The 21,609-nt window shown below is 47.8% G+C and overlaps 1 protein-coding gene across 1 annotated transcript; it reads left to right on the top strand.

Moving 5' to 3' along the window:
* Window positions 1-1,181: 1,181 nt before the first annotated feature.
* PABPN1 (poly(A) binding protein nuclear 1) lies at window positions 1,182-17,513 on the top strand. Its single transcript, XM_083378061.1, has 7 exons — window positions 1,182-1,908; window positions 7,160-7,274; window positions 11,604-11,671; window positions 11,758-11,864; window positions 12,636-12,723; window positions 14,756-14,910; window positions 16,662-17,513. Exons 1-7 carry the CDS (start codon window positions 1,489-1,491, stop codon window positions 16,699-16,701), a joined length of 993 nt encoding a protein of 330 aa, XP_083234187.1. The 5' UTR covers window positions 1,182-1,488; the 3' UTR covers window positions 16,702-17,513.
* The last annotated feature ends 4,096 nt before the right edge of the window (window positions 17,514-21,609 follow it).

Below are 21,609 nucleotides of genomic sequence, written 5' to 3'. Positions count from 1 at the left end.
TCCATCATCATCATCATCTTCTTCTTCTTAATTAATAAATCTAATAAATAATAATAATTAATTTTGACTGTGGGCTGCATCGTGTGAAAAAGTCCTTAAATCCCTTTTTCCCCAGGCCATTTTAGCTTTAAACGGTCACTAAACAAATGGTTATAAATAGAGGACTATTTGTATATAAACTTGACTGGGAAAGAGGTTGGCCTAACGGCCCTAACCCATAATTTTGCCACTTGCGGAAGGTTATTTAAACCCATGTTTTTTTACTATTCCTTTTGTTTTTTAATTTGTTTTGTTTTATTATTTAATAATTGTGACATGGAATCAGCACCTTTTTTATTTGTTATATCCTATGAAAGGACTTGGCACCCCCTTAATAAATGTTTATTTTTTTGGTTTGCCTGAATTACTTGGTTACTCTTACTATCTTTAACACCATTTTTACCACCTTTGCAAAGGTAAAAATGTTTTTTTTTCCTCCCAAATTCAAGGAAGACGCCAGAATTGAAATGCCAGTGTTTGAAAGACCTGTATTAAGGCCTGCAATCTTTGTTTCCCCCCCACCCAAAAAGAACCGGAAGTTGTGCTGAAGGGGTTATTAAGACTGTAGCCCTTTGAGGTACGCGTGGGGCGGGGCGGGCGGGGGCAAAAGAGCCGTTAAACGTTCTTTCCTTTAGGAGCCAATCAGAAATCTCGGCTTCCCGCCGAAGGGCGGGACAAAAGAAAAAAAAAAGATTGACCAATTAGAATAGAAAAAGAGGAATGCCATTCTGCCCAATGGACTACTAAACCGTCTGCAAGATTTACGTGACGTCATCCCTTATGCAATGTGCTTTTTGACCGATTGGCTCAAGGGAGGCTTGGGCAGCCCAATGAAAGCATCAGCGGACATGATTGACACATGCCTTTTCAGCCAATAAACGGTGGAGTTATCTTTTTTAAGAAAAAAAAAAAAGAAAGCCAAACCACCAATCAGGCATCGAAGATTAAGATTGGCGAGGAAAAGGCGGGCCAAATCCAACCTTCCTCCCTTCCTTAAACCCTCCCCTCCTTTCTTTCCCCTCCTTCCACGCGCCCAAACGAGCCTAAGGAGACTGACACCGGCCTCCTCCACTCAGCACTGCGCCGGGGGGTGGGGTGGGGTCGCCGCTTTCGCCAATCAGCCAGCAGCACGCTTCCGGGCGGGGGGCGGGGCGTGTGTGTGTGTGGGGGGACGACGAAGTTCAACCCTTGCTGGCCTTCCCCCTTACCTTTTTCTCAAGGCCATTTTGGAGGCGGGCCCGAGCGCCGGCCTGCCAATCGCCGAGAGGGTAAAGCCGGTTTGATGGACAGCCGCGCCCGGCCAAACGAAGAGCCCGGGCTGAGGGCGCGAGAGCGAAGGCGGCCTCCGGGCCAATGGACGGCGTCGGAGCGAGCCAATAGGAGCGGGCGCCGAGCGGGTAGCCAATCCGAGGGCGGCGGGCGGCCAGTGGCGGCGGCGCGGCGGGCTCTATGGCGTCCGTGAAGGGCACGAGCGTCGTCGTCGTCGGCGGGCGAGGCGCCATGGCGGCCTTGGGCGGCGACGGGGAGCCGGGCGGCGGCCCGGGCGGAGGCCTGCCCTCCTCGTCGCAGTACGGGAACGGGCTGGGGGGAAGCGGCCCCGGGGGGGAGCAGGGCGGGCGGCTCCGCGAGGAGGAGGAGGAGGAGGAGGAGGAGGAGATGCTGATCGAGGAGGCGGGGGGCGTCGGCGGCCCGAGGGGCGCCCTCTCCTCCGCCTCCGCCGCCGCCGCCGCCTCCTCCTCGCTGCCCTCCCGGGTCGGCCCGGCCGGCGTGGGCGCCCCCCACCACCACCACCCCGCTCACCCCGAGGAGCTGGAGGAGGAGGCCGGCCTGGGCGAGGGAGACCCCGGAGACTCCGCCATCGAGGACCCGGTGAGCATCCCCAAGCCGGGCTGGGGAGTTTGGGGTGGGTGCGCGGCTTTCTCCCGGGCTGGGATGGAGGGAGAAGGAGGAGAAAGGGAGGGGAGGATTTTTTTTTTTTAAAGAGGAAAAATTAGCCAGGGAGGGTGGGAGGAAATGGGAATAAGAGGAAGGGGAGGATTTTTTTTTTTAAAAAAAGAGGAAAATTAAAGGAAGGAAGGAAGGTGGGAGATGGGAGGAAGGGAAGGATTTGAAAAAAAAAGGAAAAGGAAAAAGGAAGGAGATGGGAATGGGAGGAAGGGAAGGATTTAAAAAAGGAAAATGAAAAAAGGAAGGAATTAAATGGGAATAAGAGGAAGGGGAGGATATTTTTTTTAAAAAAAGAGGAAAATTAAAGGAAGGAAGGAAGGTGGGAGATGGGAGGAAGGGAAGGATTTGAAAAAAAAAAGGAAAAAGGAAGGAGATGGGAATGGGAGGAAGGGAAGGATTTAAAAAAGGAAAATGAAAAAAGGAAGGAAGGAAATGGGAATAAGAGGAAGGGAAGGATTTTTTTTTAAAAAAAGAGGAAAATTTTAAAAAAGGAAGGAAGGAAGGTGGGAGATGGGAGGAAGGGAAGGATTTAAAAAAAGGATGAATTAGGAAGGAAGGAGATGGGAGGGAAGGGAAGGGTTTTAAAAAAAGGGAAATTAAGAAGGAAGGAAGGAAATGGGAATAAGGAAGGGAAGGATTTAAAAAAGGAAAATTAAAGAGGAAGGGAAGGATTTTAAAAAAGAAAATTAAAAAGAAGGAAGGAAGGAAATGGGAATAAGGAAGGGAAGGATTTAAAAGAAAGTTGAAGAGGAAGGAGATGGGAATGGGAGGAAGGGAAGGATTTAAAAAAGGAAAATTAAAAAAGGAAGGAAGGAAATAGGAATAAGAGGAAGGGAAGGATTTAAAAAAGGAAAATTGAAAAGGAAGGAGATGGGAATGGGAGGAAGGGAAGGATTTAAAAAACGAAAATTAAAAAAGGAAGGAGATGGGAATATGAGGTAGGGAGGAAGCAAAGCATTTAAAAAGGAAAAATCAGGAAGGAAGGATTTTTTTATTAAAAGGAAAAATTAGGGTTGGAAGCGGGAAGGAAGGAGATGGGAATAAGAGGAAGGAAGGGAGGTAAGAATTTTAAAGAAAAATTGAGAGAAGGAAGGAGAGAATCTTTTTAAAAAGGAAAATGAAAGAGGAGGGGTGGAAGGAAGGAAGGAAGATGGGAATAAGGAAGGGAGGAAGAGAATGGTTTAAAAGGGGGGGATTAAAGAGGGAGCTGGGGGAAGGAAGGAGATGGGAATAAGAGGGAGGAAAAGAATTTTTTAAAAAGGAAAAGTTAAAAGAGGAAGGAAGGATGTAAATAAGTGGAAGGGAGGGAAGAAAGAATTTAAAAATGAAAGAGGGCGGGAAGGAAGGAGAGAATTTTTTAAAGCAAAAATTAGGGAGGGAAGGAAGGGTAGAATTTAAAAAACCCTCCTCCTCCCTTCCCCCCCTTCCTGCTTTGGTGCAGAACAATAAGAGGTGGATGCGCTCTTTTTTAAAAAAAAAATGATCTTTTTATGTTTTGAAATAAGGGCCGGGTTGCTTCACGCGCGGGGGGGGGGGGGAGAGAAAGCTCATTGGGGAGGAAAAGCGAGCCCCCTTTTTACTTTTTCTTTTTTGCGCATTTTGAAAAAGAAAAGAGGGATGGGGAAGGGCAGTTGTTTGCTGGGGAGGAAAGATGGGACTGATCAATGGGGCTTAATGAGAGATCCCTGCAAGGGTGGTGGGGGGGAGAGGATTGAAAAGGGTTGGGGTCTTCTTTTCCGCAGGGAAGGCAAAGGCAGAGCCAGGAAAGGGGGAGGGAACGTCTTGAGAGACACGTGGCTGCTTGGAAAATGCCCCTAAGCGGACGCTTTGATGCCAGTGGGCCTTTTGGGATGGTAGAGCTGCAGGGCAGGAAGAGACTCCATTGCTTCCCTCTGGAAAGCCGGCTGGGGAACAAAGAGCTTTAGCGGAGAGGATGGGATGGGAGCCTCCCGCTACTTGGGCCAATCTGGGGGAAAGACCCCCTTTCCCGGCTTCATCAAAGGCCGGCCGAGGGGCTTCTGGAACAATGGCTTTTGGGAGGCGGTCCACACGGAGCCTGTCATTTGTAGGGAATGATGTGTGTGTGTGTGTGTGTATGTATATGGCGTGTGTGTGTGTGTGTGTGTATAGATATAGATATATGTAGAGGTAAAGGTTCCCCCGCACATGCGTGCTAGTCGTTTCCGACTCTAGGGGCCGGTGCTCATCTCCGTTTCAAAGCCGAAGAACCAGCGCTTGTCCGAGGACGTCTCCGTGATCATGTGGCCGGCATGACTAGACGCCAAAGGCGCACGGAACGCTGTTACCTTCCCACCGGAGTGGTCCCTATTTTTCTACTTGCATTTTTACGTGCTTTCGAACTGCTAGATTGGCAGAAGCCGGGACGAGTAACAGGCGCTCACTCTGCTACGCGGCACTCGGGATTCGACCCGCCAAACTGCCGACCTTCAGATCGACAAGCTCAGCGTCCTGAGCCACCGCGTCCCACATACATATATACATACATACATGTATATATATACATGTATATGTCCCTTTATTCTTTGTTAGCAAGCCAAAAAAAGTTTACATACATATATATGTATATATGAATATATATATATATATATATATATATATATGTGTGTGTGTGTGTGTGTGTGTGTGTGTCTGTCTGTGTGTGTCTGTGTCTGTGTGTGTCTGTGTGTATATATATATATATGTGTGTGTGTGTCTATGTATATGTATATAATTTAATTCGTTAGATTTATATACCGCCCTTTCCCGAAGGACTCAGGGCGGTTTACAGGGCGTGTAAAATCAAACCAATACAAAATACAAAAGTTAAAAACAATTAAAAAGATTAAATTATCCCTGAAAATAAAAACCCCAGTTACAAATTCTCAGCCTGGGCCGGAGAGCTCAAAGAGCCAAGTCTTCAGGTCCTGGCGACGAAGGTCAGGGGCTGTCCTGAGCTCCATGGGCAGCTGGTTCCAGAGGGCAGGCGCACCCACCGAGAAGGCCCTATCCATGGGTGTTACCCGCCGGCAATCTTTAACCGGCGGCACCCTAAGAAGACCCTCCCTGTGGGAGCGCGCTGGACGAAGGGAACTTGATGCTGGCAGCAGGTGTTCCCTCAAATATCCCGGACCCAAGCCATTCAGGGCTTTATAGGTCATCACCAGCACCTTGAATCTCACCCGGAGGGCAAGATGTGTGTGTGTGTGTGTGTGTGTGTGTGTGTGTGTGTGTAAATAAAAATAATGTGGCTAGGTTTGGAAGAGGAATATGAGCAGTCTTCAGCTTAATGACTACAATTAACGTTAAAAATCTCTGTGGCTAAGTGGCCCATTGGCTGAGCATGTTTTGCCCCCAAAAGCCACCTGGTTCCTGGAGGTTTTTAAGAAGGGACTGGACACCCACTTGTCTTAATATTGTGTAGCTTCTCCTTCTTGAGCAGGGGGTTGGACTAGAAGACCTCCAGGGTCCCTTCCTGCTCTATTCCCATCTTACAACCTTCCTCGCTGGGAAGTGAACCACTGCACTTATTTAAGTTAGTAACAACGTCGCTAAACGAATCCGGCTTCCCCCATCGACTTTCCTTGTCAGAGCGTTGCCAAAGGGGCTCACGTGCCTGCAAAAAAAAAAAAAAAATGGGATCCAAGAGGGAAAATCCAGAAGGAAGCCTCACAATTCTGTTGCTAAGGGAGATATTTGTTCCGTGAATTTTGCCTCCCTTTGCGACCTTTCTTGCCACAGTAATGAAATCACTGCTGTTGTTGAGTTAGTAAAAGCGTTGTAAAATGCTTGAATCTGTTTTCCCCTGTTGACTTTTGTTTGTCGGAAGGTCGTAAAATATGATGACGTGACCGGGGGGGGGGGGGCGGCGGCACTGGAACCATCATAAATATGAGTCAGTTACCAAACATCTGAATTTTGATCCCGGGACCATGAGGTTTGATGCAACCGTCATAAGTGTGAAAAATGGTCCTAAGTCACTTTTTCCAGCGCTGTTGTATCTTTAAACCAGGGGTCTCCGAACTTGGTCCACAAGTCATCAAAGGGCCAAGTTTGAAGACCCCTGCTTGTGGACTTCAACTCCCAGAATTCCTCAGCCAGCGTGCCTGGCTGAGGAATTCTGGGAGGTGAAGTCTACAAGTCATAAAAGGGCCAGGTTTGAAGACCCCTGCCATAAAGTCACAAATAGTGATCATATGACAGTCCAGTGATTATAAATACGTGCTGGTTGCCAAGCACCCAAATTTTGTTTTTTTTTTTTAATTGATTTTTTTAACATCACCTTAATATTTAGTAAACAGCGTGTTGTCTGGGTTTATATTTAAAAAGCAACGATTAGTTTCTACAATTCTATAGTCCATATGGTAGCTTTGCTTGATTTTCTCTTCCAATAATATTCTCTTTTGCCAACCCTGAATTAATACAGTTCATTATTTTGCTAAATAACAGTTAAACATAGACATTTTTCTAATATTTCTGCAAATGACCACATCAAGCTTCTTTTCTAACTGATCATCCCTCGTCATAGATCCTGTTTCCCAAATTCTTGTTTAAGTTTGTTTTCCCCGCCACGTTCAAAATATTCTTACCAGTTGAGATTTTCTCAAAAGTTAATTACAGTTGAGTATTTTAAGTCTTTTTCCTCATACAGGCCAAGAGAGAGAAGAAAGAAAGAAAGAAATAAGATAATATACTACTTAAAATACATGCCTTTCTTAGGCTAATGTACATTTATATCTGGAATTTTTCTCTTCTTTTAAACCATATTCAAACATACGTTTAATCTTTAAATGTTCCATTTAACAAATCCAATGGTCTGACTCACGTTTGTGATAATTGCAGTGTCTCCCGGGGTCACATGATCCCTTTTTTCCGACTTTCTGACACGGGGGGGGGCTTCCAACTTGGCCCTTTGATGACGTGTGGACTTCAACAAAGGGCCAAGTTTGAAGACCCCTGTACTAACTCAACAGCTGCGCTGATTCACTTAAGAAATGTGGCAAGGAAAGCCGTAGAACGGGACAAAACCCCGCTTAACCAAATGTCTCGCTTAGCGGCAGAAATTTTGGGCTCCGTTCTGATCGTCAGTCAAGGACTTACCGATACTTCTGTCGGAAGCAGCCTTTTCCCCCCCCCCCCTCTTCCTGCTCATTTCCGCTCGTCCTTCCCTCCCCAGGAGCTGGAAGCCATTAAAGCCAGGGTACGCGAGATGGAGGAAGAGGCCGAGAAGTTGAAGGAGCTGCAAAATGAAGTCGAGAAACAGATGAACATGAGCCCCCCGCCCGGCAACGGTAATCCCCTCCAGGAAAACTCCTGCTTTCTGAAATTCAGCTGCTCAGTCAGGGGACCAGTTTGATTATTAAAGGTTGCGCGCGCGCGCACACACACACACACACACACACACAAAATTTCATACAGGGGCATGAGTTTGTATTGGTATCCGTGAGTATATACGACAGCTGCTTTGGTCTGGTGGTTAAGGCACCAGATTAGAAAGCGGGAGACTGGGAGTCCCACCTTAGGCATGAAAGCCAGCTGGGTGCCTTTGGGCCAATCACCAGGAGATTGGGAGTTATAGTCCTGTCTCGGTGTGAAAGCCGGCTGGGTGCCTTTGAGCCAATCACCAAGAGATTGGGAGTTATAGTCATGTCTCTGTGAAAGCCGGCTGGGTGCCTTTGGGCCAATCACCAGGAGATTGGGAGATATAGTCATGTCTCTGTGAAAGCCGGCTGGGTGCCTTTGGGCCAATCACCAGGAGATTGGGAGTTATAGTCCTGTCTCGGTGTAAAAGCCGGCTGGGTGCCTTTGAGCCAATCACCAGGAGATTGGGAGTTATAGTCATGTCTCTGTGAAAGCCGGCTGGGTGCCTTTGGGCCAATCACCAGGAGATTGGGAGTTATAGTCCTGTCTCAGTGTGAAGCTGGCTTGGTGCCTTTGAGCCAATCACCAGGAGATTGGGAGTTATAGTCCTGTCTCAGTGTGAAAGCCGGCTGGGTGCCTTTGGGCCAGTCCCCAGGAGACGGTGAGTTTTAGTTTGCCTCAGGCATAAAAGCTGGGTGACTTCGGGCCAATCACTGGGGGACGGTGAGTTCTAGTCCCGCCTCAGGCACGAAAACCACCTGGGCCCAACCCACTTCACAGGATTCCGGTTATGGGAGAAATAGGAGAAAGCTGTGTTGGCCATGTTTACCGCTTGAGTTATTTGCAAAAAATATTACAAGCGGGATACTAGTAAATAAAGCATACGTGTTCTTTGTGCCCAAGGTATACCAAAACCCGGGTCCCATCGGACAGTCGCAATATGCTTTAATTTAATTTTATTTTTTTTTTGTCCTCGGAGAAAAGGTTATTCTGTGCTTTGTTCAATGTTCAAAGGTCATAAATTGGACAACTTGTTAAGGAAGCACTTAATAGGAAATGGCAACCATTCAAATACTTAATATTAAGTATATACTCAAATAAAGTGCGGGGCCTCAGTTCTGGTACATTCCGTATCCATCTATGAGTGGGTCTGTACTTGTGTGTACGCACACACACACACACACGCACGCCCGTCCAAATTTCTCGAGAAGCTAGATTTGTCCCTTGCTGAGTTGGCTGAATCATATCTTTGCTCTCTTGAAATGGGAAAACGGCCCGGCAGGGTGGTGCGAAACGACATTTTGCCTGCTGGGAACCCCAAAAGACCGATGGCCTTGTGATTATCGTGTGTGTGGCTAATTCCAGGAAAGTAGGAACGCACACTGCGCTGAAAAGGGAGTCTCCAATTCTCCTTTGCGTTAGCTAAAAGCGACTAGGACGTTTGGGCCTTGAAACAGAGGAAAAAGCATGCTGTTCCTGAGTAGCGACGGCAGGCAGGAAAATGTCTCCCTTCCACAGTTGACTCAAAGCTTCTTTTTTTTTTAAAAAAAAAAAGGCAACTTGACTGCTTTTTCTTTAATGAAACTTCTTGGATGAGAAGCGAAAAGCCATCATCTTAACACAAGAACAGATTGACAGAGCTGGAAGGGGCCTTGGAGGTCTTCTAGTCCAACCCCCTCCTGAAGCAGGAAACCCTATACCATTTCAGACCAATGGTTGTCCAATCTCTTCTTAAAATCTCCAGTGTTGGAGCACTCACAGCTTCTGAAGTTCCACCGGTTAATTGTTCTCACTGTCAGGAAGTTTCTCCTTATTTCTAGGTTGCTTCTCTCCTTGCTTAGTTTCCATCCGTTGCTTCTTGGCCTGCCTTCTGGTGCTTCGGAGAATAGCTTGACTCCCTCTTCTTTGGGGCAGCCCCTGAGATACTGGAACACTGCTATCATGTCATCCTTAGTCCGTGTATTAATTAAACTATTTCAGACAAACGGTTGTCTAATCTCTTCTTAAAACACCTCCAGTGTGGGAGCACCCATAACTTCTGGTGGCAAGTCGTTCCACTGATCAGTCGACCTAACCGTCAGGAGATTTCTCCTTAATTCTAGCTTGCTTCTCTCCTTGATTAGTTTCCATCCGTTGCTTCTTGACCTGCCTTCAGGTGCTTTGGAGAATAGCTTGACTCCCTCTTCTTTGGGGCAGCCCCTGAGATACTGGAATAACTGCTATCCTGTTCCCCCCCCCCCTCGTCCTTCTCTTTGTTAAACTAGACATCCCCAATTCCAGCACCCGTTCCTTGTATGTTTTAGCCTCCAGTCCCCCGATCCTCTTCGTTGCTCTTCTCTGCACTCTTTCCAGAGTCTCAGCATCTTTTTTCACATCGTGACAACCAAAACTGGATGCAATATTAAAACGTGGCCTTACCAAGGCATTATGAAGTGGTACTAGCACTTCACGTGATCTTGATTCTATCTGTTCTATTAATGCAGCCCAGCACCGGGTTGGCTTTTGGGGCAGTTTCTTCCTGGAAAAAAAAAAGAAACAGTCCAGCTGCCTTTTTGAACAAGCACCTTTGAGACAACCGCGACCTGGATGACGGAGAATTTCCGCAGACACTTTCCTTTCCACATTATTTAATAATTCTGTTGGTTAATTGTTTGGTTAATTCTCTCTCTCTCCTCTACCCCCTCCTCTTTTTCTCCTCTCTCTCCCTCTCCCCTCGCTTGTCTCTCTCCCCTCTGCTCTCTCCTGTCTCTCCCCTCTCTCCCCCTCTCTCTTCTCTCTCCCCTCTCTTTTCTCTCCTGTCTCTCCCTCTGTGTCTCCCATCTCTCCCCTCTCTCCTGTCTCCCCGCTCTCCTGTCTCCCCTTCTCTCTTCTCTCTCTCTCTCCCCTCTCTTTTCTCTCCTGTCTCTCTCTCTTTCCCATCTCTCCTCTCTCCCCTCTCCTGTCTCCCCGCTCTCTCTCTCCCCCTCTCCTCTCTCTCTCCCCTCTCCCCTCTTTTCTCTCCTGTCTCTCCCTCTGTGTCTCCCATCTCTCCCCTCTCTCCTGTCTCCCCACTCTCCTCTCTCCCCTTCTCTCTTCTCTCTCTCTCCCCTCTCTTTTCTCTCCTGTCTCTCTCTCTCTCCCATCTCTCCTCTCTCCCCTCTCCTGTCTCCCCGCTCTCTCTCTCCCCCTCTCCTCTCTCTCTCCCCTCTCCCCTCTTTTCTCTCCTGTGTCTCCCATCTCTCCCCTCTCTCCTGTCTCCCCGCTCTCCCCCTCCCTCTCTCTCTCTCTCTCCCCTCTCTTTTCTCTCCTGTCTCTCCCTCTGTGACTCCCATCTCTCTCCTGTCTCTCCCCTCTCCTGTCTCCCCGCTCTCTCTCTCCCCCTCTCCTCTTTCTCTCCCCTCTCCCCTCTCTTTTCTCCTCTCTCTCCCCTCTCCTGTCTCCCCGCTCTCTCCTCTCTCCCCCCTCTCTCTTCTCTCTCTCTCCCCTCTCTTTTCTCTCCTGTCTCTCCCTCTGTGTCTCCCATCTCTCGTCTCCCATCTCTCCTCTCTCTCCCCTCCTCTCTCTGCCCTCTCCTGTCTCCCATCTCTCTCTCCCCTCTCCTGTCTCCCCGCTCTCTCCTCTCTCCCCCCTCTCTCTTCTCTCTCTCTCCCCTCTCTTTTCTCTCCTGTCTCTCCCTCTGTGTCTCCCATCTCTCTCCTGTCTCTCCCCTCTCCTGTCTCCCCGCTCTCTCTCTCCCCCTCTTTCCCCTCTCTTTTCTCTCCTGTCTCTCCCTCTGTGTCTCCCATCTCTCGTCTCCCATCTCTCCTCTCTCTCCCCTCCTCTCTCTCCCCTCTCCTGTCTCTCCCCCTCTCCTCTCTCTGCCCTCTCCTGTCTCCCCGCTCTCTCTCTCCCCCCTCTCTTTTCTCTCCTGTCTCTCCCTCTGTGTCTCCCATCTCCTGTCTCTCCCCTCTCTTGTCTCCCTCCTCTCTCTCTCCCCCTCTCCCCTAATCTCTCCCCTCCTGTCTCTCCCCCTCTCTCCTGTCTCTTCCCTCTCTCCTTTCCCCCCTCTCTCCTCTCTCCCCCCTCTCTTTTCTTTCCTGTCTCTCCCTCTATGTCTCCCATCTCTCTCCTGTCTCTCCCCTCTCTTGTCTCCCTCCTCTCTCTCTCTCCCCCTCTCCCCTAATCTCTCTCCCCTCCTGTCTCTTCCCTCTCTCCTTTACCCCCTCTCTTCTCTCTCCCCCCCTCTCCTGTCTCTTACCCCCTCTTCTCTCTCCCCCCCCCCTCTCTCTGTCTCTCTCTAGCTGGCCCAGTCATCATGTCTTTAGAAGAAAAGATGGAAGCCGACGCCAGATCTATATACGTAGGAAATGTGAGTTTCCCCCCTCCTTACACCCCGGCTTTCTTCAAGCGAGGACGAAGCCTTGCCTCCTGAACCGGACCCGTCTTCCCTTCCAGGTAGATTACGGGGCAACTGCGGAAGAATTGGAAGCCCACTTCCACGGTTGTGGTTCCGTCAACCGCGTGACGATCCTGTGCGACAAATACACGGGTCATCCGAAGGGGTGAGTGAGCTTTTCCAAGGGGGTGTGTGAGGTGCAGATTAGTCTTGGCTTGAAAGTGGCCTTAAGAGCTCCAGAGTTGGTACGGTAGAATACAGGTAGATCTTGACCCTTTCGTTGAGTGACCGTTTGAGGTTGCAACGGCGCCGAAAGAACTGACGCGCGACTGTTTTTCCTATTTATGACCCTTGCAGCATGCCCGTGATCGTGTGATCAAAATTTGCAGGCTTGGCAAATGTTTTTACGACGGTTGCCGTATCCCAGAGTCACACGATCCCCTTTTGCGACCTAGTTGCACTGTTGTCAAGTGCAAATTCAAGTAAACACTTCGTTTATCAAGCTTTTCTGGCATTATACCTAATAAGGGACGAACGTGTAACCCCTGCAGTGATTCACTTGCCGACTGCAGCGTGAAAGGTCGCAAAATGGGGGCAACAGCCACTTAACAAACGCTCTCGCCTAGCAACAAAAAAGCTGGGCTCAATTGTGGTGGCAAGTCAAGGACAGCCTGTGTTGTCCTGCGACTTCTGTTGATTCAAACCCAGATAAGTCCTCGATTTATAACAGTTTGTTTAGCGACAGTTACAACAGCGCTGAAAAAAAAAGTGAATTGCGACCGTTTTTCACAAATTAACGACCGTTTGCGGCAGCCCCGGATGGCAAAAACGGGGCAAAACCCGCCTAGCAACAGAAATTTGAGGCTGGGTTGTGGTTGTAAGTTGAGGAGCCTGAACTGTCTTAACCGTCCGTCCTCCTTCTGACCATCTTCTCAAGGTTCGCCTACATTGAATTTTCCGACAAGGAGTCGGTGCGGACTTCGTTGGCGTTAGATGAGTCCCTCTTCAGGGGGAGACAAATCAAGGTGGGTACGCCATTTTCACACAACACACACACACACACACACACACACACACACACACACACACACACACACACACACACACAAACACCACTCTGTGCCTGACTCTTGAAGAGCTTTTTTGCGGCCATCCCTTGGACTGAACCATCTAAGCCAGGGATAGGCCATCTTGGCTCTTTTATGACTGGTGGGACTTCAACTCCCAGAATTCCTCAGCCAGACATACTGAGGGACTCAAGGACTGGTGGACTTCAGCTCCCAGAATTCCTCAGTCAGCCACGCTGAGAAACTCGAAGACTGCTGGACTTCAACTCCCAGAATTCCTCAGCCAGCGAAGCTGAGGAACTCAAAGACTGGTGGACTTCAACTCCCAGAATTCCTCAGCCAGCCATGCTGAGGTACTCGAGGACTGGTGGACTTCAGCTCCCAGAATTACTCAGCCAGACATGCTGAGGGACTCGAGGACTGGTGGATTTTAGCTCCCAGAATTCCTCAGCCAGCCACGCTGAGGAACTTGAAGACTGGTGGACTTCAGCTCCCAGAATTCCTCAGCCAGCCACGCTGAGGTACTCGAGGACTGGTGGACTTCAGCTCCCAGAATTCCTCAGCCAGCCACGCTGAGGAACTTGAGGACTGGTGGACTTCAACTCCCAGAATTCCTCAGCCAGCATGGAAACCTCTCCCTTTTCCCCTCAGCGTGGCTGGCTCAGGAATTCTGGGAGTTGAAGTCCCCGAGTCATATAAAAGAGCCAAGGTGGCCTAGCCCTGATTCTAAGCAGTGAAAAGGTGAGATTTTTGCTTCGGAGCCCTTCCCTTCGGGACCGTTCCAGTGTGGGATTCCCCCCATGCTCTGAGCTTGGCGGTTTTCTTGCAGACATTTTGTGACCCAGCTGGGGAACCTCACCAGTGCTAGAAGGCCGTAGTTGGGTTTGTGGAGAGGAGGCGAAAGAGGAAAGACACTGGTGTGTTCAGTGCGCTGATGATGGCAACAGGTTTGGTAATGAAACATCAAGAAAATCACCAACCTAGTGAGAGAACCAAGGATTCCCCCCCTCCCCTCCCGTAATCCCACTCCTTTTTTGGAACTGATGATGTTCCCTAGTTGGGTCTTGAAACGTCTGCCGGAAAGCCACCGAGCTCAGAGAGCACCAAAGGCCCCCCAGTACAACTCTTCTCCCCTACACAATGAATTCCCCCCGTTACGGGGAGGTGTCTGCAGTCTCTAGGGTGCAAGCAGAAAGGTGAGGAATTGCTACCCAGTGTAAGCCTGCCTTGCCTTAGCCCCTGAGCCTGACCTGCAAGATTATGTGTACATCCGAACTAGACTGTGTTGTTTCTCTGGGCCATGTGTGTGTGTGTGGGGGGGGGGTATGCATTATAACTGTCATGTTTATGCAGTGTATATAGGAGGTGGTTACCCTTGTGAGAGCTGTGTGCAACAAAAAAAAATCTAACGTATACTGATTAATGTGCATTTAAAGTGATAAGTTATTCTGCTCTAATCTGTTCTGTTACTCTGTTCGATTCTGTTCTATGTCATTCTGCTCTAATCTGTTCTGTTATTCTATTCTGCACTAATCTGTTCCGTTATTCTATTCTGCTCTAATCTGTTCTGTTATTCTATTCTGTTCTATTCTGTTCTATGTTATTCTGTTCTAATCTGTTCTGTTCTGTGTTATTCTGTTCTGCTCTAATCTGTTCTATGTTCTATTCTGCTCTAATCTGTTCTGTTATTCTATTCTGCTCTAATCTGTTCTGTTCTGTGTTATTCTATTCTGTTCTAATCTGTTCTGTTATTCTATTCTGCTCTAATCTGTTCTATGTTATTCTGTTCTTTTCTGTTCTAATCTGTTCTATGTTATTCTATTCTGTTCTATGTTACTCTGTTCTGTTCTTTTCTGTTTTGTTCTATGTTCTGTTCTGTTCTATTCTGTTATTCTGTTCTGTTCTAATCTGTTGTATTCTATTCTGTTACTCTTTTCTGTTCTGTTACTCTTTTCTGTTCTGTTCTAATCTAATCTAATCTCACTTTTAGGTGATTCCCAAACGGACCAACCGCCCAGGCATCAGCACCACAGACCGAGGCTTCCCCCGGACCCGGTACCGAGGGCGAGGGTCCGGCTACAGCAGTTCCAGGGCCAGATTCTACAGTGGCTTCAGCAGCCGTCCGCCCCGAGGGCGTGCATACAGGTCTGACCCAAAGGGGAGAGGGGGCAATCGATCCACCGTAGGTCAGATCCACGCTTGCAGGCGGCCAGGCAGCGGAGCTACTGGATTAGGCTAGCAATCCCAGGCTTAAAACCTCCGGCCTCTCTTCTTATTGATCCCCTGAGACAGACCAATGCGAGGGATCCCGCAAGCCAGAATACAGCTGGTCCTCGGCTTATATAACACTTCACTTAGTGACCCTTCAGAATTACAACATCACTGAAAGGGAAAAAAAATGGAGTCTCCACCGTTTTTCACACTTAACAGCCATCGCGGCATGTCTCACGGTCAATGTGATCCAAATTCGGACGCTCAGCAACCGGCTCGTATTTATGACGGTCGCAGCGTGCCCGGGGGTGTCACGTGATCCCCTTTTGCGACCTCCTGACAAGCAAAATCAAATGGGGGGGTTAGTTAAGCCAGATTCGCTTTATGACCCTCTCACTCACTTAACCACTGTGGCAGGAAAGGTCGTAAAGTGGGACGCTCCAGCGTCTCGCTTAGCAACGTAAGCGGTGGGCTGGTCGTAAGTCAAGGGCTGCCTATCGATTTTGGTAAGAAAGAGAGTCTGAAAATGATTAGGCGACAGTCCCGCGATCAAGAATTTCTACATTTTACTGGACATAGGCCGTTTCGGGACACCCCGTAAAATCGAAGCTTTCAAAATGATCGGCTTTAATCTTTCATTGTTCAGGTAGTCCTCGATTTAACAACAGTTCCTTTAGCGACCAAAGTCACGCCAGCGCCGGAAAGGGTGATTTGTGGCCGTTTTTCACATGACCATCGTAACATTCCTCCTCCCCCCCCTCGTGGTCACATGATCAAAATCCAGACGCCTGGCAACCGACTCGTATTTATGACGGCCGCAGCATTGTTCCCTGGGGGGGGGGGGGCAGGCGATCCCCTCTTGCGACCTTTTTGGTCAGTTAAAATCGTCCCTTAACCGTGGTCCTAATTTTTAACGACTGCGGCGATTCGCTTAACAGCCGCAAGGGGGTGGGGGCCGAGAAAAGGCCGTAAAATAGGAAGCGGAAGCCGTTTAACAGCGACGGAAAAGTTGGGCTCCGTTTGCCGCGCCCGTCACTTCGAGAGCGCTCCTTAACCCCGATCCAACATCCTGAAATCCAAATTTTTCAGCAACGTCGCGTTTTGAACTCGTCCCGGTTCTTGAAGGCAAAACTGAGTAAGTTTGTAAAGTTAGTTTTCAGGACCTCGGAAGCCAAGGCCAAAAAAAAAAAAAAGAAGGAACATTTTACCGCACAGCGTTGGAGTGTACCATTGTGTACCTCTTTGTGGTGTTGCGGGGTGTTGTTGCTGAGGTGGGGCTGCTCAGCCTCCAACTCAAGGAATCTTTTTCTCCCCCAGGTCAGAGAAAGAAAGAAAGAGCGGGGGGGTGGGGATGGAGGGAGGAAGGAAGGAGAGAAAGAAAGAAGGAAGAAAAGAAAGAAAATGGGAAGAAAGGAAGGAAAAAGGGAGGGAAGGAAAGGAAGAAAGAAGGAAGGAGAGAAAGAAAAAGAAAGAAAGAAAGAAAAAATACGGCAAAGCCATAGGGACGGAGGTCACAAAAGGTCCCAGCCACCCCCCACCCCCCCGTTTGGAAATGCAGATGTAGTTTTTCACGTTTTGAGGATTTCGGCCTCCATGTCTGTAGGTTTTTAAAAGCTTTTTTTTTTCTTTTTTTTTTACAAAAAATTACCTCTTTCATTAACGTGTTTCCTTCTTCTTTTTCACAGGGGCCGGGCCAGAGCGACCTCATGGTATTCCCCTTACTAAAAACAAAAACACACACACACAAAAAAATGGTTGTTTTAGGAAGGAGGAAAAAAAAAAAGAAAAAAAAATGAAGATTGTTACCATGATGGAAAAAAAAATTTATATATATACATACACACATATATATATATATATATACATACTGTTGGCGGGAGGAGGTTGTTTCTTAAACGCTGTGCAGAGAAAGAGGGTTGACCTATAACGGGGCGGGAGGGGAAGAAACAAACTTGCGGGTCGGCCCAGTTGTTGGTCAAAACTTGCCTGGTAGTGTTGTCCGGAGTTTCCCTTCTCCGCCCGCCCTTCTCCGTTGTTGTTTTTTTTTTTTTTGGCAGATTTTTGGGGAATTCTTCCTCTTGTGTTTTTACAAAGGGGGCAGTGCTGGGAAGGCTGTGTGAGGATGTCCCCGTTTTCCTTCTTGCACCCTTCCTCTCCACTGCGTGTGTTTTGTGTGTGTGTGTGTCTGTGCATTTATTTCCCTGCTTGGTTTCCACTGCCTTTGCGTTGCTTTGCCCTGCCCTGCCCTGCCCTTCCTCCAACCTAAACAGATTAGCCCAGAAGAAGCTGGCATTCACGGTTTCGTAGCCGGGGGAAAAAAAAAAAAAAAGCTGGCATCCACGGCTTTGTAGCCGGAAAGAAGCTAACATTCACGGCTTCATTGTTACCTTTTACCCAGACATCTCTCGCCCGATCCTCAAAAAGGCCACATCCCATTCTGGGATTCTTCCCTGCTTCTGCCCACACCCCCATCACCCTTTTGGTCTTTTTCCCCTGGATTTTGTCCTGAACTCAAAAGCATTGTTCTAAACCCCCCCCCCCAAAAGAAACTCGGGTGATTCTCGTTTAAAAACACCTTCCTTCCTTCCTTCCTTCCTTCCTTCCTGATGCCCACCATTTCAGGTCATAGGCGTCCCGCGCCCCTCAATTCTTCCTCCATTCTCTCTCTCTCTATCTAAAGGGGTTTGTTTTATATGCCTTGTTTGAGTGTCTTTATCTTTACAGGTTGCTTTATTTTTTAGCCTGAAGAAATAACGCCGAAACCTGAAGCTGTAGAGAAACCAGGGGCAGGGGTGGGGGAGGAAAAAAAAATAAAAAAATAATAAAAATAAAAAAAAAATATCCCCGGAGGGGTTTGTTGGGTTATTGAGAACCAGAATGACTTTAAAAAAAAATGGGAGGGAAAAAAAAAACAAAAAGAGGAGAAAAAAAATATTTCAGGTTGGAGGGAGGGGAACAGAGGAAGGAAGCCGAATGTTATAAGGGTGGAAAAAAAAAATAAAAAATAAAGATGTTTTTGGAAGAAACGAGCGTGGGTACGGTGCCTTTTTTTGGGCTGCTGCCGAAAAGCAGGCTCAACGGCGAGTCGACGGGTTTGCGAGTTCTCTCCGTGACCGTTTCAAAGTTACAAACGGCCCCGAGAAAAGCGACTTGGCGACCGTGTTTCACGCTTAGCGTCGGTCGCGGCATCCCATCCCCACCCCGTCGCCCTGTGATCAAGATTCAGACACTTGGCGACTGGCTTAGATTTATGACGGTCGCAGCATCCCCAGGATTGTGTCGTTCCCTTTTGGGGCAACCTTCTGACAGAATCAATGGGGGATTTGGTTAACAATGGCAAGTTGAAAGGTCATAAAACGAGGCAAAAATTCACAGAAATTTGGGGCTCACCCGCTTGGTCGTAAGTCGGGGACTGTCTGTAGAATGGCGTGCCTGGTTGATTACTATTGCTCCAGGTGGCTGAACTGGCCTGTACAGACCGTCCTTGACTTAACAACCGTTTGTTTAGTGAGGGTTCAAACTCAACAATGGCGCTGAGAAAAGGGCGATTTACAATTGCTCCTCGCACTTACGACCGTTGCAGCCCCAGGATCAGGTGATCAGATTTTGGCTGCTTTACAACGGATGCAGCATCCTGGGGTCACGTGACGGCCAAAGTCAATGGGTGGAGGCTGGACTCGGTTTTAACGACTGCCTGATTCTTAATGTCCAGTGATTCGCTTACCGTCCATGGCCAACCAAGGTAAAAGTGGGTGCGGCTTGCTTTGCAACGGAAACGCTGGTCTTAAGTCGAGGACTCCCTGTCCAGTGTGGCAGTTTCCTTGGAACTGCATGACTCGGAAAGTTCCTCCGATTTGCAAAGTGCAAATCCCGATTAAGGTGAGCTGGGAGGGAGGGAGGGGCATACAGGTACTCCTTCACTTTACAACTGTTCCATTTAGTGACCAAAGTTAACGCACTGAAAAACCCCAGCCATTTTTTTTCATGGGAGTGTTGCGCTATTTTCCCCATCGCCATTTGACCAAAACCCAAATGTTGGGGACTGGTGTGAGAGTTGCAGTGTCCTGGGGACCTGTGGACCCGTTTTGTGACCACCTGATGGGCAGAAGTCCACGGGGAAGTCAAGATTCCCTTCGCAACTGTGTTCACTAACTTACAGCTGCAATCATTTCCCTTAACTGTGGTGAAGAAGGTGGTAAAATGGGGCAAAACTCTTCCCGTCTAGCAACAAAGTTTGGGCACAACTGGAGTTTTTAAGTTTTGAGGACTACCTACGTTGATTTGATTTTTAAGGGATGGAGCGCATTCTGGTTCGCGTGTTTTCCCCCCCCCCCCCCCCGTTTTGACGCTTCTGTGTCACATGAGTGTGCGTGTGAGTATGCGCATGATGGTATTTTTGAGAGCTGAACACAACGAAATTTAAAGTGTACTGATTAGTGCGCATTTAAAGTACAAAGTTTTTATTCTATGCTGCTCTGTTCCTATTCCATTCCATTGTTCTGTTTTATTATTTTAGTCTAGTCTATTTTATTATTCTAGTCTATTATTATTCTATTCTATTTATTCTGGTCTAGTCTATTCCTCTCTACTCTCCATTCCAATCCCATCCCATGCTGTCTCCTGTTCTATCCTGTAATTCTATTTCTATTTCTGTTCTGTTCTTGTTGTTAGTTGCAAAGTCATGTCCGACCCATCGCGACCCCATGGACAATGTTCCTCCAGGACTTCCTGTCCTATTCTGTGTCTATTATTTATTCTTAACTCTATTATTCAATTTATTCTACTCTATTCCTCTCTGTGCTTCATTCTCATCCCATTCCTTTCTCCTATTCTATTCCATTCCATTCCATTTTTTCTTTTCTATTCCATCCCATCCCATTCCTTTATTCTATTCCATTCCATTCCATTCTATTCCATTCTATTTTTTCTATTCCATCCCATTCCTTTATTCTATCCCATCCCATTCTAATTCTATTCTATTCTATTCTATTCCATTCTATTCCATTCCATTTTTTCTTTTCTATTCCATCCCATCCCATTCCTTTATTCTATTCTATTCCATTCCATTCTATTTTTTCTATTCCATCCCATTCCTTTATTCTATTCTATTCCATGTTTAATATCCTATCCTATCCTTGGTGGAGCAGTGGGCTAATGCCTCCTTAAGTAACACCAGCTGCCTGAAATTAGTGCAGGTTCGCATCCCACCAGGCTCAAGGTTGACTCAGCCTTCCATCCTTCCCAGGTAGGTAAAATGAGGACCCAGATTGTTGGGGGCAATAAGCTGACTTTGTAATAATGCCGCTTGGGGTGTGTGTGAAAAGCCCTAATAAGCAGGCATATACATAGAATGAAGGCTACTGCTAAGCTTGTAAGCCACCCTGAGTCTTCGGAGAAGGGCGGGATATAAATGGAATTAAAATAAAAATAAATATCCTAGGAATTGAAGTCCACACCTCTTAAAAGTTATCCAGCTTGAAAAGCGGCCTTGCAGTTTGCCTAACCCTCATGTTCTACGGACCAGCAGCGCTGTAGCCTAAACCTGCAACGGCAAGATTATACTTAACCTGCTTCCTGCCTTTGCAGCCAGAAAGTCAGGTGTTTGCATTTACCCACCAACCATTTCCCCCCCACCCCAGGATGAAAAAGGAACGAAGCAGGCAGGTTGCAGCTAGAGGATTGCAGAATCCATACCGAGCTTTCCCGTGAGAAATTCTGTTCCAACAAATCTTGTCACATTCCAAAATGCGGTTTTGTTTGCTCCCTGTCCCTTTGCAAGAAGAAGAAGAAGAAGGAAAGAAAGAAAGAAAAGGGCCATGAATGGAAGCAAAGCTAGATTAAAAATAAATATTTTTAGGGCACAACGGAAGATGGGCGAGAACCGGTTTGCTGCCACGGCTAAAGGCCTGGGCCTGCACTTTTGGAGTTAATGCTCCCGCTTGGCCACAAACCAGCTTGACGGCTTCTAAACCAGTTTACTGGCTTAAGGAGAAGATGTTAAATTCTGCTAATCCTTAAAACGGACTGTTGCATCAGTTCCGTAATTGGGGGTGGGGGGGGCAGGGTTTATCTTAGCTTAAAAATTAGCCGAATGACTCTATTGGGGCGGGGGTGCATCGTCGCCCTTTTGAATATCCCCATGGGGCGATTCCAGGAGGCCCAGTTAACACAGGTAATTCTCCATTTAGCAACCCAAGTTAAGACAACACTAATAAGCAGGCATTATACATAGAATGAAGGCTATTGCTAAGCACATTGATTTGTGCTTTAGATTGTAAGCCGCCCTGAGTCTTCGGAGAAGGAAGGGATATAAATGGGATTAAAAAAAACGAAACACTTGGCCGGGAAAAACCCGACTTAAAACAGCTGATCCGACCGTTGCCAGTGCCTGCCGTCATACGATTAAAACTCGGGCGCTTGGCAACTGGTTTATTGGTTAAATGACAATTGCAGCGTCCCCGGAACCCCGCGATGGCCTTTTGGGACCGTCTCAAGCCAGCTTCCGACAGGCGTCGATGGGGGGAAAGCCACGCGCACTTAAAAGGCCGAATGGTCGACTTGACAAGCGCACGGATTTGCAAAAAAAAAAAAAAAGTGGTAAAAAATCGGGGTGTGACACGCCATGGAAATTCT

Source organism: Vipera ursinii, assembly GCF_947247035.1.
Source record: "Vipera ursinii genome assembly, chromosome: Z".
In the NCBI taxonomy this organism is placed as follows: domain Eukaryota; kingdom Metazoa; phylum Chordata; class Lepidosauria; order Squamata; family Viperidae; genus Vipera; species Vipera ursinii.
The sequence above is the reverse complement of the archived record's forward strand: the minus strand, read 5'-3'. Positions and strand labels throughout refer to the sequence as shown.